A 25,639-nucleotide genomic window follows, 5' to 3' on the forward strand; every position below is an offset into this window, starting at 1 on the left:
AGCTGCCCCAAAAGGGATGGCAGTTCCCATTGACTCCTGTCCCTTATGGTCCTGCTGCCAGTTTCCATGCGGCAGTACTGCCTTCTGGTCACACAGTCACAACCTGAACTGCCTAAGCCTGAACCTACCAAACCAGTATCCAGCTGGATCAGGGACCAGCCCAGCTGACTGCATGGGGAGGGAAGCAGCGCCAGCCTGCTGAGGCAAAAACATACGGCTGGGAACTCTTTTTGGCAGCATCAGGGACTTAAAATTGGTTTATTCTGCTTGTAACCACACCCAAGGTTATGGAGCCTGGAAGGACAGATTTGGCTTCTGCCCCATATTTGTCCAGGTACTCTCAAAAACAAAGAAATCTCTTGGCTTTACTTGCCAAACAAAGCTTTAAAAAATGTAAAACTTGAGAAGTTACTGGATACTTACACAATGCTACGTATCTAGGACTGAAGCGAAAGGTAGTATAGCAGTTTTATAGTGTAAAGGAGAGTGCTATTCTGCTAGGTACCATAAAAGCGTCTAGGATGTAAATTTCCCATTTAAGTTTAAAACAATAGGCAGCAAGTGGAAGGAATGTTCTTGTTGCAATGGCCAGTAAGCAGCCATCTGGCATTACCAGCAATCTGATTTAATCACAAGGTGTCAAGGAAATCAGTTCCTTCAAGTTTCAGCTGAATGCATCAGCTGAGACAGCATAAAGAAAACCCCAACAAAACAACAAACAAAAAAAGACAGAATACTGGTTACTGGTGCCGCCTACCCATAGTCTACGTTGCTTGCACTGGAAAAGAGGGGAAGCAGCAGAAGAGAAGTCATTTAACCAGCACACGCAGCCAGAGCAGCCCCCCTCTGCCTTTTCCATGTGCATTCCTGAGCTGCAGGTGCCGCCCCTCATCAAGGAAGAATCAATGTCCAGGACAGCACCTACAAAAGCATCTCTCTCCCTCAGTATTTAGGGGACAAAATTATTTCTTCTACAGTAATCAAAAATCCTTGATTCAGCATTGAGGATAATAATAGAAACCTCTCTTCCGTTTGATTTTAATAGGTAAGCATCTAGGCTTTGAGATAGAGTCAGAAGCTGGCATATAAAAAACTACTCTCCAAATCAGAATGCAAATGAACACAACCCCAAGTTTATTATGTTCCAAATGTAGTTTATTATGTCCTAAATGTCACGACTTCAGAAGACAGCATCATAATTTCTGAAGGCCTAAATAACAGATTAGGAATTCTTATGCTTAACCCACACACACACACACCACAGAGTAAAACGTGGTCCATTAGCCAATCTGGCTAAATAAATGTTCTTTATTTGTAGTGTGCTACTATGGCAAAAATATTTTACATACATCTTAGTCAAATTGTCTAATGTCAGTGCAGATGCACGTAACATAAACCAACTTCTGCTACAAGGTTAAGGTGCCTTACATTGAGTTTATCCTGTGTTCAAAGCTCCTTTAGGTTGTCTAAAACTAAGTGGGGGGTCTTGGGCAGAGGGGGTTGCTGTTCAGCTTGCAACTTGCTGTAACACAGGAAAGTGTGTTAGGACACAAAAGCTGATAAAGTAGCAAGTACTACACTGGAAACATGGACTTTTCAGATAAAAAAATGCAAACATTAAATACAGGACAAATCTGACAGTAACTCTCCATTAAAGAAACATAAACTTTATTTACCCACACTTATTCAGAATTCTCCCCAGGAAAACACTGCATAAATAGATTATGAGACATTCCTTCAGGTCCAGAAGAGAAACTCATTCTATGAGGGAATCTGGAAAATACCCTGTCATCAGAAATCCCCTTGCTTTAAATGAGAAACCACTTGGGCTTCTGTTCCTGACTGAGGAAAACAAACATAAAGGACACCTACATGGGAGCTCTCACTAAAGCAAATCAGAGTTAAATAAGGTGTTTTAGCTATACTCTAAAGTAGATTTGTCATGGGAAGACACAGGAGTAACTTCAGATTTCTCTGTTTTAGTATAAAGAGCCAGACTTTATTATTATTTTATCATGGTAGAACTTTTTTATTAAAAAAAAGCCTTCCCCCATACCCTTTAAAACCAGTACCTACATTAAATGAAGCAAACTGTAATACAGGTAGGATTTAAACACAGGGATTTATAAATCCGCACCAACATTTTGATATATTATAGTCAGCCTTACTACCATAATTTTCTTACAACCACTGTTGGTTTTCCTGTATTTCTAAATTCTTTTACAGTGTCTCAATAATACCTTAGAAATGTCTTTAAACCAATGATACACATTTTAAAGAGGCACTCAAATAAATATACCTCAGCAATACAAACTACGTTCTGACCAGATTAATTCAAGAAAGCGTTCAGTTTTTACACAACGCTATTTGTCAGACTAATGCAGCTGCCACAGGGACTTCTGCTTGATGGGTCATTAATTCCAAGATTATGTCATCTGGCCATGGGGTATTATTTCATATCTGTAAAGGCAGCTTATGCCATGTTTTTTCCTTTGCTCCTTCTCATTGTAGTAGACATCACATGATGACTTAACATAACTTTTTCATTAGGGAAAAAGGGCTGACATGCCAAGTCAACAGCGCTTTGTCTCACAAATTACTTTCCAGGTGGGGTGATGGTGTTGTCAAGGCAAGAACAGAAGTGCTTTAAAAAATCCATTACATAAGTGCATTGCTGCTGCTGGACCAATGGAACATCTTCGCTTTACTGCATTACGTAGGATCTAAATTTATACATGAAAACTTATGTGGAGAGATGCCGAGCAGAAATTGCAGAAAAGGGCGGGGGGGGGGGGGGGGGGGGCAAATAGCCTAAGCTATCTTCAAGTATAATGACTTCTATTGGCAATCAGCTTCTGATAGCTGACACCACCTTTTTTCACTGTAAATGTTATCAGTTATAGAAACAATGGTGTTACTACAAAGCGACTGCAGCTGAGTAAGTTGATCAAGTTGTAACTTGCAGCCCGGCTGTTTGCATAGTAATGAGAAAACTGAACTAAAACATTTGCCCTGATCCTGAGTGCCAGACTTAACTGAGGTAATCATGAGTCAAGAGGCAGTGAACCGACAAGCCTGGTTCAGTGGCACCATACTATCAATACTTAAGAAATTGTAAAATGTAAATAGTCACCCGATTCACAGAACTTCCATTAAAAAAACTGTTCTTTGTAACTATGCCAATTCAAAGTAAATGATGTCACCCCTGCTAGGTAAAGGGAAACTTTATGCAGCTAGCCAAAAGAAAGACAAACTTATAAAGTATGCAAGAGTGCTGTTTTCGTAATATCAGAGCTTTACGTGGGATAAAGCTAGCTATCTTCCATGCAAAATCTCAGCAATTTCAAACTTAGTTAATGAGCTAAAAGCAAGTGAGTACAAGCTTATCTTTACTTGTAACTCCCCATGCTGGGAGGCAGATGATGGTTTAGAAACCTTGGTTTAGCCAGAGTGTTTTCTTCATGACTCAGGGAGGCTGGAATACAGAGCTTCCCACTATTCCCCTTCCCTCTTCTGATACATGAATCCTGCTTTTTTCCCCAGGCAGTGCTAGAACAAAAGCATCTGTTCCCTTTGCCGAATATAAATAAGACACTTTTTTTTCCCAGTAAGTCATACAGTTGATATCCAGCTACACACACACAGGCAGAGCCAACAGTATTCACACAGGAGCATACCTAATCACAAAAGCATGAGCATTTTTCCACTGTCAGCTATAACAACATGTGGAGGAGGTTTTATACATTCTGCCACCCTCTTTTGTATTTGCCGTACCCAGCGCCCAGCACAGACTTCAGTTACCAAACTTCAATGGGACTAAGACAATGGTAGGTTTAGTGAGATAAAAATCAATCCATTTTACTACAAATGAATGAATGGTCTTCACAAGATTTATTGTTTTACTGTTGACTAAATCAAGAGCCTTTGAGATTGAAATGCCCATATAGATTACACCCTAATACCAATAAAACAATCTGCTAAAAATAGAAAGCTTGCTATTTACACAAAATACCACCCTATCCCACACTTCCTTATCCATCTCCTTATTCAGTAAGTGGAAAGGATAAGAGTTACGAACAACTGACTTATTTGCACAAATGATCAAAATCTCCAAAAGGCAAATATAAGCTCATGACACCCACTTCAGTCATAACTTCCCAACATCAGCAGAACTTCTGCTGCACAGTGCTACAGCATAAAGCTGCGCAAGGCAGTTAAAATACCCACTTCAAACTAAATAGGTCACAGATAGATACAGCCATGCCAAACTGGTGGTTTAGGCTTCTAAACAAAGGCTCCTATTGTCTAGAATCACCCACTTGGGGACGGGAAAAAAACCCAAAAACCCAACAACGAAACGTGGAAACATGAGGAGGAATCAGGAGAGTTTTCTCTATGTATCTTCCTTTTCAAAAGCTTCTTTCTCCTCTTTTAGCACAGATCAAAATAATCAATCTTATAAAGAATTTCATCAAAAAATACTTAAGAACAAATCATTTCTCTAAAATTACTCTGGTGTGTCAATACACATAGGAATGGGGGAAGAGAAGGGACACTACAACTGTCAAAGTGACAAAACTTTATACAGCCAGAGGCTATGCTGAATTCTTTTTCCAAAACAATAAAAACACACCACAGAGCTGAAAACATTTGCGATGTTTTTAGTATTCAGCAGCTTCTGTAAGTTTCCCCAGTCTGGAGGTTTGAGATCTGATACAGAGAATTGAGAGAGGGAAAGCCTTTAGCAAAAGAAGGAATGACAATTTTGCAGTGCATTGATCTGCTCTACTACGTGTCTCAAAAAAGCAAAACAATACATCATCTGAGCAAGCAGATCTGTGCTAGAAACTAAATCTGCTCAAGAAATCTGCAATTCATTAGCATAGAAGTTCAAAGTTGTTTTATGAGCATATTTTCCTTTGTAACAGTTTGTAGATCTGTCTGCATTTCATCAGATTATTTTAAATACAGAAGCTCTTGAAACAGTCTCAGTGCTGTACTTTGTGATGCTGATAAAGAGCTGCACTTTCAAATGTCCTGTACCGCAGCGGGTACGTCTCTCAAAAGTTTTCTTTTGTGAGAGACACTTTATCATCAGAAAGGCATTTTGTTATATTTTTATGAAAACCCGTGGAAGCATGAAGAAATGCTATTTCTACCAACCCACTTCTCACTGTTCTTGACTGATGAAGAGCTAGGACCCCAAAGCTGAAAACTGAAGTAGTATGAATAATTATGAAGATTGTTTCCTTTTGGAAAACAAGCACATAGGAAACTTACTTGGTTTACATTAATTTGCTACATATTGCTCACATGTGTACCCTCTGATTAACTCCAACTGGTTACATGGGTCTCTGAAGAATTTTTTGTTTATTTGTCAGAATGAAAATTCAGAGCGGTCCTGCTCTCCAAAGTTCCATGGCCAAGTAATGGAGGTATTTATCTAGATGTCAGACAATTAGCTAAGTGTATCCACCCTGGTATATTCCATGTATGCCAAACTGTAAAATACATAAATTAAAATATAAAGATGACTTGCTAATTTTCCTAAAAAGCATATTTGGCCAGCCCTCTGCTCGCTGCTTTTTGTCTGGCTTTTCAGCTTTTCAGACTCCTCTTGCACAGAAAAAAAGTGTTTAATTTTATACACAAAAAAAAATGACACCTACACAAAACAAATATATCTTGCAGAAAAACCTTTAACCTTACAAGAATCTTTTCCCTGAGCAAGATTACGGAAATACTTTCAGTAATACTCAGTACTACCTGTGCAATCCTTGCTGCGCTAGTCCACGAAGGCTGCGGAAGGAGAATAGGGGAGAGAACAGACGTGCCTTTAAAGCAGATGGGTTTGGACCTTTGTCTCAACACTGATCAGAAACAGAAAATCGACTGCTATATTAGGTGCATTCCTTTTAAAGTTTACCCACAAGAAATATGTTTTTCCTGGATAAAGCTGCTAAGTAGCTGGCAGATGAAGCCAAGTGCTAAGCTTTCTAAGAGAGGAACCACCTCTTCAGTCAGTCCTGTAAAAAGAGTGGTACTAGGGCTCAGTAAGCTGTGCGAGCAGTTTTTCCACCAGTTGCTTTCCCGGATTCTTTCTTTTTTATAAGATTCAGAACACTCTCTTATTGCTATGGATTAAAACAAAAACTATATTTTCAGTCACAGTTATCTGGTGTGGAGAACGGGTAAGAATGAAGACAAATATTTACACACCTTGACCTGTAACTTGTGGGGTTTGGTTATTCGAATGTGAAACATAAAACATCTTGCTAAGGAGAGGATTTACTAACACTGTTTATGCTTATGACAATTTTGAAGAATATACAGTCTTGAGAACATAAATTTTTCTCCAGTGCTTATCCTGAAAAAAATACAGCCTCCTACACATTCTGAAACTCTGAACGTTAACTGAGTCAGAGGGGAAAAAATCCCAAGTATTTTACATAATAATTCAATTGAAATTGTGGCAATGCTGTGGCAATTGTAGCAAGAAGTGAAGATATACAAGGATACATATACCAGAAACTTCAGTTTTGTGACAGCGGCATGTGTAGCTACTGAATTAACAAGGCAAACAGTAATAAGGCAAGAAAAAGTTCAGCACTTACACAGGACTGTTTAATCAGATCTATTTCTATCTAGATTTGCAGGATAACCTGTTAGAGTAGCAGATCCAAGCACTGCTTCGTATTTCAGTTTTGCAACAGGATCAACGAAAGTGTGCAAGTGATGAAGCTCGCTCTGGTGGTTGGTTCCCTTTTACCTTTAACCTTTATGTGTTTCTAAAAGCAAAAGCCAGCCTGAAATGCATGCATAGTGATACTTGAAAGCCTTTAAAAAAAAAAAAAATTAACTTTCTGCCCATGTACACACAAGCGCATGCAGCACAGATCCATGCCCCCCTGAATGAGGGCATTTTCTTCCACACATGTTTGTTATGCAATTTTCACATAGTCATAACTAAGTTAAATCAAAGCCAACTGATGTCAACGCTAAAATACTCAGAAGCCCCACAGCGAATCATCTTTACATTTGGAAAGTGTTAATGTGCGATACAAACATTTTGCCTTCCAAAGCCACCATGTATACCAGAACGTCAAAAGCAATTAGTATAATATGCACAGAAACACACACGCACAGACATATATACAGCATATTCTCTAGTGTATTTTTACATGAGTGTAACCGCTGTGATGGGAGATCTAGGACAACGGGAGATCCCTCTTCCCCATCGCAAATATATTGCTCTTTTAAATGAGAAAATACGCTGTGTAGGAACAGTGAAAGAGCATTTTTTTCAGCCAGCATTTAAATTTTGTAATATATGCTTTAATGAGTTTTTTTATGTTACAGGCTGGTGGGGAGGGCACTGAAAAGGGAGAAATACATCTATTTTCAGCATTAAGAGCTACACGAGTTCCATGAATGGACTCCTACTACCCAGCTCCCCTCCCAAAAGAGCTGAGTTGTCATGCACAGAAGAAATAAACAAAGCAGTGGATTTGGTACCACAGGAACTATCAGCTTAATGACTTATCATTTTCCTCTAGAAGAGCTGGGGTGAGGGTAAATGCAAATAACTACCAGTGCTGTTGTAAGGTAAGGGCTTGAACAACTCCTGCAAAGATTAACATAAAGCAGCTGGTACCTTCTCTCCTGGGCTATGTAACACCTGTTGCATTTGCCTCATGACTATGCTTCTGTGCTAATACGGCACTAAAGCCAAAAGAAAGTGTTTGAAAATAAAACCCAGTTCTGTGCAGGCACTACTGTGCAGCTGAGCTCAGTGTGGCCTTTGTACAGACGAGGAAGAGAAAAGGACCCATAAAGCTGGAGGAAATTTGACTGAAAAGCAAGGAATGTTTAAGAAGAAAAAGTAGCAATAATTGAGAGAGAGAGAAAACCCCTGCTTGCTGAACCTCTGTAAAACCCTGCTCTCATATTTATCTGTGACAGAACCACGAGACAAGTAGACAAACACAACCTCACACAGTCACAGAACAAGACTCACTCTTTCCTCCGTTCCCTTGTTATGTTCACAGCACAGAAACATGGCCTCTTCTTTGCTCTCGGGCACTGTGTGCAAGACGCAGTGGCCCAGCCTGGTCCAGGACCCACCAGCTCTGCTATCTGGCTCAGGGAAGCCGGAGGAGGAACAGGGGGCATGCCTTCTAGTAATTATAATTTTACAGCTCCATAGATGGAGTTTGGCAATGACAGGTAAACAGAGAAAATAAACACAAGTACAAATATTGTCATCATTTTTACAGCTCAGATTTCTCACTAGCTGTAAAGAACTAGAAAAGAAACCCATCTAATTAATTATGCAGAACCTATGCTGCTTTTACTGTTAACAAAACAGCTAAATGATCTTGGAGGGAGGGTGGGGGATGCGAGATAAAAATCTGCCTTGTACTGCAGGACTCAGCAATACCTCTGAGGTTACAAACCATATTCCACAAATGTTGAAGTAGTGATGGATGAACCTCAGCTCTCGCAGAGGTTGCGTTTAGTCATCTACAAAAAGCACCTTTGCATTAGCACCACAAGTCAGCGGTCAGATGTGCTTCCTATTTTCTGCAGTGAATCACAAGCCTTCACTAACTCATTACCTTCTAAGGCAGGGGCAGGCAGGAAGGGGGTTTACACTGTGTCAGCAGTAAGACATTGTCATCATAACATAGGGAATCAACCATTGTATTATGCACAGAGAAAAAAACATTTTGTCTCAGTGCATTTATTATTTTATTATGCCGAAATACAATGCCCCTTTTCACTCAGAGAATAATTGACAAATGCATTATTTCCCAACTCATTGCCACAAAGCTGGAACGAGTTAAAATGTGCCTGAAAGAAATCCTCTTAAGCCATTATGACCTGCTATTTTTCAATTTCAAGTGATTAACATGCCCATTACTTAAAGGCAAATTACAAGCAAAACTCTGTTTGTTTGCCCAGTAGCGTATACCTTAAGCACAGACACACAGCAAAGCAGCGTGGCCTCTGCATCTGTTTCCTCTGCTTGGCATATGGAAAAGCCTACTGCAAACATTCACGGTGCAAACAGATGAGTGCACTACAATTCTCATTGGAAGATGCATCTAGAACCTTTCTCATCTGTCCCTATCAAGAAGTATTTTAACTATTGTATTAGTGATGATTATTAATTAGGGACATTAGATTCTTTCTTTAAAAACAACCAACCAACATATTCATTTTCTAGTAAACAATAAGCCCAAAGTAAAAATAAATTAAATAATTAAAAACAATTTTTGCTGTCTCACACTGATGCAGACAAAATGTCACACTTTGCAGCTTAGTAGAGTAAATAAAGAGACTGATAATGACTTGGGGTTTGTGTGTACCATTATGTACTACTTCCCGCTCCCCCTGCCTCCCTGAGAACTGATAACATAATAACTTCCAGGAAAATATATAGAGATTTCAGAAATCTGAATACCAACGACATTTGGTGGTACACCTAGACAATGGAATTGAAAGAAGAGTTTCTCCACTCTATCACACACGATTTACGAAGGCTGCATAAATCTAGTATCCTTTGGACTGCCAAGCCAAAATACCAGCAGAGGCAAGAATGAATTACAGCCAATTAGACCTTAAAAGCACAGGTGTTTCCTCTGCCCTACACAACATGGGTCTTACTAATCCACACCCGTGACATGGAAAGGTTTTTCCACTTGCCTGAAACATGCTGTGGAAAACAGGATTCAACACGGAATGGGCTGAAGCAGAAATGCAGTGCGTTCCCATATGACCTGCCACAGCCTATGGAAATCACTGTGTGTACCAGAGTGTGAAGACCGAGTGAAATGTTTTAATGTCAGCACTGTTGCTGCCCAGCTGTAGTACACTTCAGAAATAAGTAATGCCCTTGACCTGAGGCACCCTGAGTGCTGCTATCATAAACACCACAAATACTATGAAGCTACATCCAAGGGGAAAAGGTAAAAAAAAAAAAAAAATCTATTTTTTCAACAGCAAGTTTATACTCCCAGTTTCACATTAAACTTCTGAGTATTTCTGCCTCTACCATCTTTGGTGATAACTAAAAAGTATCTTTCATTACATGCCCTGTTCTAAACAGGCAATAAACCCCTTGGGATTTATTGGGAATGAGGTTGCTAAAAGTTTTAGGATTGCTGGAAAGTACAGAGGAGAAATATAAACAGGTTAAAACAAAAGAAGAATAATGTATGCTCACTCAGGCTTTCAGCACATACCAAGGACAACAGAATTCTAAGAGAGGAGGGGAAAAAAGGGAAGTGGAATAAAAAAAGAAACCAACAAAACCAAGCCTTGACTACTTGCCAGTCCAAAAATGGCTGCATTCACATCGACCATCAAGAAATCCCACGAGTCTGAATCCCTTCTGCTCTCTCCACACTAGGATTAGAGCAGAGACACCCCATCTCCCCTCACAGTGAACTATGTGTTACCTGTGGAGTCAAATATAATCGGCTGGCAGTTTCTGTTTGAATTCCAGTTACATTTGAGCACCTGGCCACCTTCTACGATGTTGTGCTGGGTAGTGTTTGCTTTTGGAGCTCCCACCAGAAGAAATATTCTGCAGTGAAAAGAAGAAATAAAACAAAGGTTTTGACACTTAAGGCACAAACATGACCGTCAGAGTAAGTTCTTTATGACATCTAAAGAATTGCTAAGGCAAAAGCCTTGCCCATTCAAATCTAAATCTGACTAGAACTAATTTGAGTTTCAGATAAATTCATATTAGGCTTTAGGTCTTGCAAAGCAAAAGCAGGCAAAAAAAAGAGACACATTTATCATAAGGAAGAGACAAAAGATGCTAAGAGAAAACTAAAGTATTAAAACTGTATTTGAAATGAGATAAACACCTTTTTTATTCTTTCTTTCCTTTCAAAAATATGTAGGTATGCAGCAGAACAGGAAATCACGTACTTCTGTAATTTAAGTCATCAGCTCGCATAATTTCTCGTTAATTTTGTATGTAAGAGTCATTCACAGAAGTCAGTCAAAAATAGAAACAATATATAAACAAAACAGTGCTGCTGAGCTCAGAAGGTACTAAGTGGTGAGTCAGCCTAGTATTGGCAAATGCTCTTAAAAAGAATTGAGTACTCAACTGACTGTCAACCACAGGTTTGTACATTAATGAATCTTTACTGAAATTTATGACATAGTACTCTCTTATTAAGATCTGTTGTATTTCTATCAATCTCTGCTTATACAAACACGTTAAGAGACTCTGAGCAGGAACTGCTATGAGATTATTATGCCTGTGCAGGTGGTAAAATTCAGAAGTTGCACAGTAAGAAACAGACCGAGTACAAAGCCAGACCAAATGAGGTTCCTAGCGTCTTCCAACAAGGCTATCAACATCTTCCAAGAACTCTGACATCTCTGAGACACACTTGACTCATTAGCAGTTTCCTGAGGAAGTCAATTTGAAGTATAGACAGTCATTGACACAAGGCATAACACTACATGCTTCCTTCATCAGAATCTGCTCTGTTGTTACTGATTAAGACTGTTTACGAGAGAACAGAGCTTGCAAGAGCAAGTCTTATCATCCTGTATTGGGCATTATGGTTCTTTAGTTTTGCAACTGGGTTAGCTGCAGAAGCTGCGCAAGACTGGTTGGGAGTGAAAGTCTACGGGTAGGCAGATCCAGACTTCTAAAACTTGCTCTGGTTTTCAGTCACCTTCCAGACTTCATTTTAGTACAGCACTAAGATTTCTTAACATGTAAATACCAGGTATAAACACACAGCAGCTCATCAAAGCTCAATTAATACAAAGACCAATGTAAGCTACTAGTTTTCAACCTCAGTGATTTTCAGAACCTTAAAAATTTCCTGGTGTGGACCCTGATAGAAAATCCAGGCTAGCTGGCACCCATTTGTTTTCCTTACCTGCCACTCATAGACTCTCTAGATTCCAAGAACAAGAATTTGAAATGCTTTCATCAACCCAAAATGTTCTCTCTGGTCATAACAGAAATGCTTAAAAATAAATGCCAAGAAACACATTAATTACAATAACAGCAACCTATTAAACAAGTGGTAGCTTGCCTCCCACTTTCGTATCACTAGCTTTTGAGAAGCACCCCCATAATTAATGTTTTAAAATGTGTTTTTTTAAAAAAAACACTCCCATACTAATAATATATTTTAAATCTTTCTTAAGATAATCTTTGCGATGAAGTTTATTAACAAGATTACCAATAAAGGAATCATTAACTCTACAAAGGTTTAGTCACCTCTTTTCCCAAAGAAAAAAAATAAAAACAAAAAAAAAGCGTTGTTATCATCATAGACCAAATGAGCAGATTTTGTCACAGGTCTTATAACATACAAATTACCTAAATATAAAGAAGTCTCTAGTCCACATGCTTTGGGAAAGGGAACACAGAGGGAAGAACCATTATTTCTGTATGCTATGCTCTGATACTACCGATCTCCTACATGATGCAACCATCTGCCCCAAGACAAAGCTGTGGATGAGACTGGGAGCACACTGACATCCTCAGCAGTTCAGCTTCGGGAGGTGCACTTACAGGAGTAATCCCTTCCCACTGCTTTGCCATAGGCCAATAACGAGAAACTGGTATCTCCACGGACTTGTATACTGGAAGACAGACTATGAAACGCAGTTCTTTTAAAGCACAGCGTGTATGAGAAACCTTTTTCAGTTTCTGCAAAGTTATGTTTGGTCACTTAGTACTACAGTTAACTTAATATTACAGTTATGCCCTCTGTCAGGCACCGCATAGCACCCTGATACAAAACTACCGCTTTGACTCCTGAAATAGGTCTTTCATACTGGACTTCTAAATACGCTTTATTTTATACCCAGCAGGCCAAACCAGACTATGGAACAGCAGCTGGAACGTTCAAGAATTAATAACACTCCTTTGTTGTCAAGCTAGTCAATCTAAACGGCTTTAGCTCAACTAAATTTACTTAACTTCTAGTACTTACTTAAAGAACAAGCAATAAATAAAAATTCACCAAAGTGACAGTAAAGGTGTAGAAACAGACAGGTGTAGTGACACAGAGGACACGCAAGCAAAACAACCTAACAAGGCTTATTTTACTAAACATCTTTCGCTAAGCATGCTGCAAAACAGTTCACTCAGCTTTCTACCTAATATATAATTGCAGGCATCGCTGAGCTCGCTGTTCACCACTACCCTTCTTGCCCCTCCAACAGCTTAAGGGAACCTGCAGGCACTTCCAGTCTGCGTTGTGTGAGCATTGATCCCCCTCAGATGATGGGGAAGACACAGGTCTGTGTCTGGAAGACACCACATACACTTATTTCTGGCTATTTCAGGAGGCAAAATACCAGTCTCCATAGGCATGAAGTCAAAAACTGAACACCTTAGAGCCTGTTCCTGTAAAACCTACATAGCTACTGTGTTTCAATCATGAGCCTACATTTAAGATAAGCTAGGGCTGATCTTAGCAGATATAGACTAACTCCTAGTCACACCAAAAAACCGAGAAAAGTCCCTGAAAAATATGAAGGTGTCTTCCATGCTGTCTGAAAAGCACTAGTGCCCAAGTTTAAAAAAAAAAAAAAAAAGCAGCCAACCTTTTCTTTCACAGACATGCACTTGGAGGTCAAAAAATAATGGAAATGTGCCAAGCAGGGATTTCAATGAGAGCTGAGTCACATCATTCCTTATCAGGAAACATGGAAGAAAGTTTACTATATGTATTTAGCAGTCTCCTGATAACTTTGCAGCCACACACGCTGACTTAAAAATAAAGGGAGGGACACAAATAGAACCCTTTTCCTTTTAGTACTAAGAATTAAAGGATTAAGATAGCACAGAAAGATGTTGCAACACATGCAAGTTAAGACAGGATGGCTTCTAACATTTGTAGGCAATAAAGAAATGCAAACAAGGCTGTCCGATGTACTGCAAAAAGACTTGCTCAATCGCTATAGAATTTGTTTATAAAGTTTTACGAGTTAAGGATCGCGAGAGAAATCCCCTCGGCGAGAAGGAAGCCAGCATCTCTTCGAGCTTAACAGCCCTTTCTTACGACGGAAAGGAAGGGAGGCAAAAGCTGGATCTTAGCGTAGCCTGCACTTGACAAATACGGCCTCGTTCGTTATAGCAACAGCACGACTTCGGAGTTATCACAGGTCTACCCAGCGGCCCGAACCGCACCGGCAACCGCACGTTGCGCGACGCCCCTTTCATGCAAAACGCGCACGTCTGCGGGCGGCAGCTGCGGGGGGGGGGGGGGGGGGGGGAGGACGGACCGGCCCCGGCCCCCGGCGCGCCACCGCGCAGCCGAGCGCGGCGCCCCGCCACGGAGCCGGCATGATAGACAGCGACCGAACCGCTGACGCTTCACGGGACAGACCCTCAGGTGTGCCCCGTAGCGAGACAAAAGGACGGCACCCGCCGCCATCCCTCCGCGCCGTACGGGCCACCCCCGCCACCGTGCGCACCGGAGAGCGGCGAGCCGCCTCGGAAACGCCAGCGGCGCCAAGTGTACGCCTCGTTCGAGCCCACCGGCCGCACGACATCAGGCTCCGCTGCCGGTTGAAGGGGTCCCAGCAAGCAGGGCCACCCCCGATGGGGGGGGGGAAAAGCAGCCCGGTTGGCGTGCCGGCCCTGCCCGTGCCCCTGCCCACGAGGGTCCCGGTGCTCCGGCACGGCTCCACCGCAGCGCTCCCCATCCCCGCCCCGGGCCCCAGCAAGCGGCTCCCATCAATTAATCGCTTCTCCCCGAGAGCCGCCCAGGCGCCGGCTCTCCCCCCGGCCCGCAGAGCGAACGCAGCAGCGGCTCGGCCGCTGGCACCGGGGGCTGCGCCTGGCCCCCGCCTCGCTCTCCTCATCCTCCCCCGGGCTGGCCGGGCCCATTCACCTCGCCGGGACAACGGCACCTCGGCCGCGGCGCCGCCAGCAGCGCGGAGCGGAGTGAGGGTCCGCCGGGCCGGGCCCCTCGCCCCGGGGAGCAGCAGTCCCGGCCGGGCCGGCAGCGGCTCCACGGGGCGGGACGCGGCACTTACGAGGAGGGGTCGGGAGCGAAGAAGTCCACGGCGAAGCCGAAGTAGCTGCCCTCTGCGCCCGAGTAGACGGCCGGGCGCTCCACGTCCAGGTTGAAGGCGCTGCCCGGGGCCAGCGCGCCTCCCAGCACCACCAGCAGCCACAGCCGCGCCATGGCCCGGCGCCGCGCAGCGCTGCCCTGGCCGGGGCGGAGGGGCCGCGCGTTTCCCGCGGCCGGCGGCGGGGCGGGGAGCGGAGTCACTTCCTCCCGCCCTGCGCCCAGTTCCCTTTTCTCCTCGGGACAGGGGCGGCAGGAAGGAGAAGCGGCATCATGTGGTGCCGGGGGCGGGCCCTGCTCCGCACCGGGCCGGGGCTGCCGCGCCGCTCCCCGCCCGCCTCTCCCTTCCGCCAGCAGCGAGCGGGCAGGGCCGGGCCCGGCCCACGCAGGCCCTGCCCGAGGGGCGACGGCGGCTGCGGGGGCGAGCGGGGCACGGACCGTGCCCCCGGGGCTGGGGCACCTGAGCCTGGCCGCGGCGGCCCGGAACGGCCGAGTGCGAGGGAGCGGCGGCGGGAGCAGGCGCGTCCCTGCGGCCCCTGAGGGAGCCGCGCCTGGCAGCGCTGCCTTGGCGGCGCCTTTCCGCCAGCCTCGGGGACGGCCCGCTGCAGGGGGGCGTCACGCAGCACTGAGAGAAGTTAAGTGCCTGTGCGGACCCATCCGAAAAAAAAAATAATTTCCACTCCAATAGCATAGTAAATGAAATCACTTCAAATGGCAGGTGGCAGCTGCGCACGAGAGCCCTGCCAGCAGGAACAGGGACACTGAGCGCCCTGTCTGAGACCTGGGTACATAAAACCTCCCGGAGGGCGTCTCACCTCCCATTTTCACCTCTCTGGGGAAGATGGGGCGAGCTGGACCCTCCGCAGTCACAGCTGGTGGCCCTTGGGCCATCTGCCAACAACCAGAAGATGCTGTCACTGTCGCTGAGGTAGCCGTGGAGCCCTCACGGCCTTGCCCACATCAGCCCACAGCCCGGGTCAACAACTCACTAGAGCAGCATTCCAAGGGAAGGAAAACATGCTGGAACACCTGTAAACTGGAATTAATTCATACGCATTTACAATACTATTCCCTAAAACCCAACACCGCTACCAGGTAATCAGTTTCATGCTGTGGCCACCACACATCTCACCTTTTTAGCCTTGCTTTGCTCATGGGAGGGTGATGAAACATAAAGGGAACAAATCATCATGTTTCAAGCTCTAAATACAAGTTAAAAAATATCCCACGCATTTAGCAATGGGCCAGATTCAGAATTAAGGGAATCCTGAAAGAACATGGTTTCTAAAATAAGCATATGAAAACCCACAAAGCTCTACAAGAAAAAGCCTCAGAAAATGCATCGCTTGGAGAGATTATGCTGAGGCCTCTTTAACAACAGTGAGGAATTCTAGCACAATAGCTGCAACAAAAAGTTGAAAATCCTGTCTGAAAGGGCTTATTTAAGAATGGAAATTACATCAGTTACAGTGTCTTCCTAAATATTGGTGTAAGTCCCCACCCTCAAGCTTCTGAACTGGATGTGGGAACTACTGGTGAAGTTTTGGACTTGCATTCAACAAAAGGTCATCTTACTTTGAAAACGGTTGAAGTGACTAAGTGGGCTTCTACAGACTTGTTTCTAAAAAGAAATAAAAAAGGTGCATCAGGTAGAGCTAACAAGATTCGGAGCAAGCAAAATTAGAAGTCACTTACTGAGAAAGTTTTCAATGGAGAGCAATCATCGTGGCAGAAAACAAAACTATCAGGAACACTGGCAGGCAACTCAATACATAGAAGCATTAAGTTTGTGAAAGAACTGCTAGTTAACCTACTGAAGAGAGATGGAATTTAATAATCATGAAGTATTCCTGAAGTTTTGATGCAATTGGCTTAATTCAATGTGTACAAAGTAGTGTATTAAAACTGAACTACGTGCATTTAACATTGTCTGTCATCTTTTAATGAAATATTCCTTCAAAGAACCCAAGGACTTCTGATACCAAAAAAGAGAAGTGCTTTTTCCATCACCAACTCATGAATTACTTCTCAGAATTAGTATCAAGTTTCCTGTTTTCCCTTGGCATGCAAATTTACCGTCACTGGTGGTGGTGGGTTTTTTGGGGGCGGGTTGGGGTTTTTTTGGTTTTGTTTTCTTTTATTTATTTATTTTTAAAGTGCTGTCCAATCCGCCTACATTCACTGATACTATGGTATTTAGGCTTACAAGAAAAAAAGTATGATGTGTAAAGGATTCCAAGAGAAAGAACTGAACATTGACGTTAGGTGATCATTGATTTTTCACCGAGAAAGTTTCATTAAAAACTTCAGTATTATCATATCTTAATACAGTCAGATTTTATGATAACAGACAAGCTAAATGAAGTAGTATTGAAGCCAAGAGAAACTACTACAGACTAAGAGAAAGAAGCTGTGTAACGGCAACCTTTTTAAAGCTGGATGTAACATACATGCATTGTATTCTACACCATGGATTCTTGACAAGCTACTGCTACTTACTGTTAGTTTTTTACAAGTTCACTTGGAAAAATTACCAATATGAGGAGAAAAAGAAAACAAGGGTAGAAAGTGAGGACTGCACAATAAATAATTTTCATTGAAGAAGGGTTGCTACTTCAGTGTTCCATTTAAAAAAAGCTTTACAACTGAACTGTTTCCTCTCATCTAGAAATACACACGTTACCTTCGTATTTGTGGCACTGTTGCTGTCCTGTAATAAGCAAATAATACATATTGTTCATATCTCTATTTCAAAAAATGTATTTTAAATGTAGGTTTTTCAGCAGTCTCAGTCTGCAAAGGAAGAACCCGTCCAAACATTTCCATTTATTTGTTCTCACAACTTCCCTGTCTACAGCAAAGTGTATCACTGCCTGGCAAACAGCAGCATGCAAGGTAAGTGGTTTATTCAAATAAATCCATGGCAGAGCCAGAAAGAGGAACCAGGTAATCCTGTTTTCCAGTCACTTGTTCTTGACACCAAATGATAATTCCTTAGGGAAGCCAACTCAAAAATTCTTATCCTATGAAGAAAAGGAGGAGAGTTCCAATACCTAGGCTTGATACTTGTTGCTCTTTTTCCTGACTTTGCTGCCGCTTCAAAGGTAAAAAAAAAAAAGTCATTAACAAAGATGGACTTTTATTGTTATTTACAGACTTCTCTTACAGCTGTTGTACTAGACCCGATCAAAGCACAACTGCAGATGAATTAATAAGTTCCAAAATTCTAGCAAATAGGGTAATAAACTAAAAGAACAGAGTTGGTTTTATGTACTTTGATGAGTAAGTCAGTAGCTTAAGGAAAAGGAGGATTTATTTTCTTCACTTGATTAACTTTACAACATTAGACAAACAGTGAAGGGCAAGTTATTTTTAAGGTATCAGAATTGTCTTACCAACTGATACATTTTGGCTTCCTAAGGACAGGTTGTACAGCACTACTGCTTGTCGTCAGCAAATCGCTAAAAGACGGGCCAGAGAAATAACTCAGACTTTACATAGAGTCAGAAGTTACTCATCCCTAGGGAAGTCTTTTCTTCAAACCACTTCCTCTTTTCGAGAAGATTATTTCTTTTTTGACAGCTGTTTTGTGCTTATCTGCTTTCTCCCAGCATCTGGGCCGAGAAAGGTGAAACTGCCTGTTACTGTCCTGACTCAGCACCAAGCACCCTGCTCTGCCCCCACCGAGTTTAGTCACCAGTTGCAAGCGGAAGCAGTGGCGTCGCTGCTGTCTGGCCTTAATTCAGAACACAATCACAGTCAATCAGTCTAGACAGCCTGAGAGCATAGCCAGATCTCCCTACATGGTATTGTACACCCCCCAGCCTCAACATGGGGTGGGGGTGGAAATGAAGTGTACAGGCTTGGGATTATACTTCTAGTCAAAGGCATTCTTACTGTAAATGAAGGGAAGTATTTTCTGTTGCAGAAGAGACTGAGCAAGCGATTCCATTGCTTGCACTGAGCTACTGTGTCAAACAATCATGAGCAGAGGAATGAAAGCCTAAACCAGACTTAGCTGCTAACATAAAGCAGGAAACACCGTTCCAGTGAAGATGCATTTTTTCTTTACTAGCTGGTTTAGTTCTCAGCATGACTAACAAATAGATAACAGCTACTAAGGTCATATTACAGGATCTAAACAAATGAATTCTATGTTTCTATATTTATTCTCCTGTTATCTCTAGTTTTCAGTTTATAGGCTACTGGCTGAGGTATTCAGTGGTGAAAATTAACCACTGAGAAGTTGGCAGGACTGGGATTGCTTTTAACAAGGCACAAAAAATTTTCTCTGTATTTATAATTGAATGAAATGATTTTGGAATTCTTTGGAGTCAAAAGAACTGCTTTCCATTATTCAATAGATAAAACAAACTTCCTGTACCAAGTTGTTAGTCTTGTTAGTATTTACTCTTACAACCAGTTATTACACAGTTGAATAAAATTTTGCAAAACACAAAGCACTTTTCAGTACACAGGCACTCGGGTTTTTTTGCTGTTCCTGAGTTTCCAGCCTGTAACACGGATAGAGTATTTCAGAATATTTTTCCTTTGCAATTATGGTTCCTTCTCACAACATTACACTCATCAGCAAGAAATGGATAAAGTCCTATAATTTGCTAGAAATTGTGAATGTGTAAGCCAGCACAGTTCTACTTAAAAGGCTCAGGAAGATGTCCTGTATGCAAGCAATAATCTTCAGCCTCTTAGCAAATCCACTACTTGATAGTATCAGTAGTATTAACATCTGAAGCAGAGAAAGGATTACCACCGATTTGTTCATCGATAGATACCGCTGTTAGTCTCCCAGAAAATCCTTTATCAACATGAGAGTTCAAGTACATATTTTGCTCTTGTGCCATCTAGACACCTGGGCTTGTACAGAGGCTTAGCTGCCCTGGACAGATTTTTTAAGAAAACACTCAGTTTCTAACAAGGCAGTAGAAAGCAAGACTAACTTGACCAAAAAGATAGACTTCGCATATTATTTTGGTTTAGTGAGTTCACGTCTTATTTCTATTTCAATATTAATATTTCATCTTCAATTTCTTGAAAAAATATTAATCTGAAAAGTATGGAAGCATTACTGGATGGAAAACCCGAGGAAACCACCACAGCTATGTTGTAAGCTTGATGTGCCTTATTGCTCCTATGAGCAGCCCACCACATCAGCAACATCTCATTCATTTGTCAGGCAAAAGCTGTTACTGCCCTATAGCCTTGGGCTAAGGTTTTCTTCAAAACAATGAGGGTATGACTGTGTTTTGAAATCGGCTCCTGGCTGGTGAACAACCCTCAGCATAGAGTTCACAATCTTCCAGTCTAAAAAGGAAATGAATCATACCAGGATTTTTTTCCTGATTTGTTCACTACTGATAGCTGTATTACTTCAATATCAGTCAATGTCTGAATGAATGAAACACAATCCCCTTTGAGTGATTTGTAGAATGCTTGTCACTTACCAGGCCTTTGTTTTTGTTTTGTTTTGTTTTTCTTTTAAGAGTAGCATTTCATAGCATCAAATTCAGGGACAGCTCTGATTTATAAAAGGATTCATATTTCTTCACTGTGACAAAATTAAGCATTATAAATCATGTGAGGCATTATAAATCATGTGTTTCTCAGTTTTTGCTTCACAGAGCACTTCTGCAGCTCTAACAAATGTATCCAGATGTTGCTCAGTAACAAAGAATTAAATATTTTTTAAAAATATTTTTAAGCAGTACTTTTACTCTAGAGAAAAGGATCGACAGGAAATAATGTAATAAAGAAGCAGCAGATCAGGAAAAAACCAATCTCTGTAGTATTCTCTGCACCATCTCAATAAAAACGTTTTAATAAAATCCATGCGTATATGAGATGTAACAGAAAGTTAAATACCACCCTATTCCATTAACAGATGGGGTGTGGGAACACACTAGCCCAAAAGGGAAAGCCTGGGAAGTCACCACACCTACCCCCATAGTCAGCGTGACGCCTTGGGCTAAGCACAGAGACAGGGGTCTCATATCTTCTGGTGCAAAAGGTCTCAGCAGAGCTTTCTAGAAAGAGATGGGGAGAATTTGTTATCTAGAGAATGTAATGGGTGTGGCTTTGTGCTTTCTAGAATAGGAAAAGAAAACAGATGAGAGGAAAACATCTAAATTGCACACTTCCTTTGCTCTTTGATCTCACACAGAATGTGCGTATTGTGTACAAAAGATGTTTCTGTATTTGTGTCTCCTACTCTACTGGAAGATGCTATGCAAGGTCAGCTCTGTGTAGCCCACAAGATGGAAAAGCTCCAGCTCCCTGTGCTAGTGACCACTGCAGCAGCAGCTCCTTCACAGCCCAATTCCATCGGACTAACCACACTTAGACCTGTACTTCTTCCTAATCCACCCTTCTGTTTTCACCCTGCAGAGCTCATAGATATGAAGCAGGCACAATTAATAGAAGAGTGCTAATATTATGCCTGATTAAATAATCATCCCTTCTATTTCTTCATCACTCTTTTCTCCATCTTTTCCTTCCTTTCCAGAGAAGGTAAATTGATTGCTATATGCCACAAATTTAACTCTACTCTTTTGCATTCACAAAAGATGCTCCAGAACACACTGCTTTTCTGCAGCTCCCCAAAGATGAGGAAGAAATAATTATTTTTTCCATTATCTGGTTCTTTAGCTGCATCTAAATGTCTAACCTAAGAACCTTTCCCCTTTCTCCTTGTCACTGTTTTCATATAATTTTAAGTACTGTCCTTTCTGAGGAGCCCATCAGCCCTTGAAAGTGCATACAGATCACAACACACACTGTTTTTATTTAGAAAGTGGAAGTGACTATGCTGGCAGGAATACTTGTGAAACAGTATTCTGCCAGGAGGAAAGAGAAACAGAACACTTCCCAATGACCAGGATGTATAAGCACATAAGACAGGGGTCACTTTCTACAAGTTTTCCATTTATGGAGAATTTCCAGAAGACAAGAGGCAATTTTGAGTTTTCTTACATTCCTGCCTGCTTCTAGTAACATAGAAATATAGGAGATCACTTCTTCCTGCTACAGAGATGCTGCCATTCCTGTGCACTCTAGGGCAAATAACCTATTTAGTAAAAGTGTGACAGTTCATTATGTACAAGTTTATTTGTATTCCCTAGTTTTTGAGCATTTGTCACCGATTTTTCTATTTTTTTTTAAATCGTGCATTTCAAAAGTAACCTAATAAAGCTCAGTCTCAAACAGCAGTCATCTTTGCTTTTTAGTTTACTGTTCCGGAAACGTAATGCCACATCTTGCACCTTGAAGCATCTGTCCTCCAGTGCTCCTGTATTACAGTAACACTTCCACGTTCCTGCTAAAGGACTTGGAACAAAGCCAAGTTTAAAACATAAAAATTCCCTGGTTATCAACAGGAAAAAAAAAATATATCTTTGGAAACCGCTCTATGCTTAGTAATGAGTTCAGACTTTAAAGGCTTTGAGAATTATACGGCAAAATAGTAATCGGGTGCAGAGCAAGTAGGATTGAAAGGCAATAAAGTAAAGCCACGCTCCTTTCTATCTGATACTGTAACCTGGTATTTCTGTGTGGGATAGAATCTAAACCTGCTATTTATAGAATACACACTTTTTGTATTGACAAGATTGAAGAGCTTGTGGTATAAGTGTAGTTCTGACACCTGCTAGGTTCTTGTTCGAAAGAAGAGTTCAAAGTTAGACAACAGCAGTTAAACTCCTGTTGATCCCTTATAGTTTATTCCCTCTTATTTTGACTCTAGTCTGACAGACCCTTGAAGAGACAAGATCTTTGCTGTGTCCTTTCTGACCAACCTTCCTAACCCTTCTTCTCTCCATTTTCTAAACAAACCCTGCAGCGTTTAGAGCCAGCTCAGGAGAGCACACTGCTGGGCAATCCTGTGCTTGTGCCCGTGGTGAGAGCCCAAAGGGAGAACACTGCCAGCTAGTTTACACAACCATTACTAAGCTAGTTGATATGGATTAGAAAGGATAGTCAGGAAAGCCTCCCTTATGTAGTGTTTACACTTGGAAGAGACAGAAGACAACAAGAAGTGATGAAGAGTAAACATTTCTTAAATAGGAACTTTGCTGTTATCCAATTATAAGGAGGCAATAAGTTGCAAATACAGATTTAAAAAGATGAATTGACCTTGAATTTTAAAGTAGCCTACTGTTCCCAAACCACAACATCTAAACTACCTGACATGTCAGACATTACTAAGATTGGTAGAAAACATTGACTGAGAGTTTGTGATGGGTTTGTAATTATCGTATAGAGACTAAACTACCATAATGTCTTTGACACCATTTTTACACACTGTGTTCGGAGCACAAGACCAACAGCCTCAGCATCAGAAGGTAAACCAATGAATAAATAAATAAATAAATAAAACAAGAACGGAGATAAAACATGAACAGGACAGAAGGTCTCCTAGAATGGCAAGCCTGCTAAAATTTATTAGAGGCTTGGGAAAGTAAGGTTTTAGCAGGTTTTCTACAACTACAAGAAGTGGACTACAGCCACATTACACACTGACAAGACAGTTTGATTCCAACACAGATCCAAGGATGCAGCAGCCATAGCACACATTTCCCTAATGGCTGGCTATACAATGAATACTGTTTTGCCTCGCGAACCTTCTGCAACAATTTGCTCCTCTTCTCTTCAGGAATGCTTCTGCTTCTTTCCAGGCCTTTTTTTTTTTTTTTTCCCCTCCCCTCTTTTTTTCTTTTTTTTAAGCAAAGCCACGATGCTTTCTTTTCCCTTGGATCTTGCTTTAATTTAGGAGTCCATCTCATTTTTGAAGTCTGATCGAGTATACTTTGGGAACATCTCTTCAATTTTAAGCCAGACTTGCTCAAATTTATGTCCAAATGTATTACAAAACTTTGTAACCATTTTCCATCACAAAATGTAAAACAAAGAAGTTACCTCCGAGGTATCTCTCACTGAAAAAATTTTGATATTTTATGATCAAAATAATTGATTATTTTTGCTATACATTTCAATAATGTGTTATGAAGGAGCCTATTGTGGTCACATATTAGGGCTATAACATCATAAATGAATAAAACATCTCAGCCTTATTGCTAATATCAGCAACAGCCACTCTCTGTAAAAAGACAGAGCATCTATTGAGACGAAAGAACTAAAAGTGACAGACTAAGCCAAGATCACTTCCAAGCCTCCAATACTAGTGCGAGGGAGAAAGAGAAGGGCGATTTGCAGATATCACTGTAAAAGCACTTAAGGTGATCATAGCTACATAAAATACACCTAGTACAAAGACTATTTGCTCCATTAAAGATTTTACCAATTAAGGCCTGTTCATAGCAGAGAATCAAGCATCTTAGGAGGAGATAGTTTCTAATTCTGTAAGGGGGGAAAAAAAAAAAAGTCTGTAGCACTGAAATACATCAGGAGAATGTGTTCTTCACAAATGAAATCCATCAGCTCCTCCTTTGATATCCACTTTCTCTACTTAGCATCAAGTCAAAGCAGAGGAAGGCATAGGACATCATTTCCTCCAAGTATTTTTTCCTAGAGATCCGATAATGCAAGCTAGTAGGAGTCACGTTCAAAACAAGATGTAACAGAACTGTGGAACTGTTGGGTTTCCAAAAGATGCTAAAAACATATAAGGATTCAAGGGAGCAACAGCTCACAATTACTTGGAAGCAAAAGCCATCATGGGCTACATCTAGTAAAGGAAACTTAAATTTAGAATTGTTGGAAGCTACACGTGACAAGCACTCCTGAGAAGTACATGGGCTTGTCCTTTTCTTACCTTTCTTCCCCCGGTGTCTGGTTTCTGCAGCATGATAAATGGTCTTTTGTCCTGATGCAGTGGGGCTTCTGTTACAGTGCTTTTTTGAGGTTCCTCTGTGCTTCCCAGATACCATTTTCCCAGTTATCTTCCTATTCTTATTGATACCTTATTGATATTCTTATTTCTCCTGAGATACTTCAGGTGAATATAGGTGAGAGATATCTGCATGAGAGCCATGTCACCCTCTCAATTTAGGACTGCAATAATTTCACTGTGAAGGAAACAAAGATCTAACCTTGTAAGATTTTTAGTTTATCACTTTAGTTTGCAATCACTCTACAGTTTCAGTAAGTTATTAAAAAGAAGCACATGGAACAAGAAAAACAAACACTGTTTATGAAACTTCCAAAATGTTATTTGCAAGATATGTAAGTCTGCAAAACATTTATGCCTGTGTTGCTTATTATATTCATGTAGTTTTTAAAGAGGCACAAGCATTGCAAAGTAAGTAGAAATCAGTATTCAGAATGTCTGAGACATACTTTGACACTTTAAATTCCATGCAACTGTGTAAAGATCTGTTAAAGGAAAATACTCCTAAAAATATATCAGTATGTATGTAACTTCTTTCTGTACAATCTATCTGCTAAACAAACACAATCTGTTATGACAATACTCAATTGCCAAGAACAGTACCACTGCTTCCTCCAAAGCTTATCAATAGTAAAACCTCTCCTTGATAAAAACCAGTTGGGGAACCTTATCCATTAAAAAATGGCAACATTTCTGTTCCAAACAA

General features: G+C 41.3%; 1 protein-coding gene across 1 annotated transcript in view; it reads right to left on the reverse strand.

Annotated features, from left to right (window-relative positions):
- ITGAV (integrin subunit alpha V) overlaps positions 1 to 15,370 on the reverse strand; it is a 46,981-nt gene extending 31,611 nt beyond the window's left edge. The window contains exons 1-2 of the mRNA XM_037397102.1: positions 15,040 to 15,370; positions 10,464 to 10,591 (exon numbers count right to left, since the gene is read on the reverse strand). Coding sequence (XP_037252999.1) covers positions 10,464 to 10,591; positions 15,040 to 15,191 — 280 coding nt within the window. The 5' untranslated portion in view covers positions 15,192 to 15,370. The remainder of the gene's footprint in view (positions 1 to 10,463; positions 10,592 to 15,039) is intronic.
- Between the last annotated feature and the right edge of the window lie 10,269 nt (positions 15,371 to 25,639).

The sequence above is a fragment of the Falco rusticolus genome, chromosome 8 (genome assembly GCF_015220075.1).
Source record: "Falco rusticolus isolate bFalRus1 chromosome 8, bFalRus1.pri, whole genome shotgun sequence".
NCBI classification, from domain to species: domain Eukaryota; kingdom Metazoa; phylum Chordata; class Aves; order Falconiformes; family Falconidae; genus Falco; species Falco rusticolus.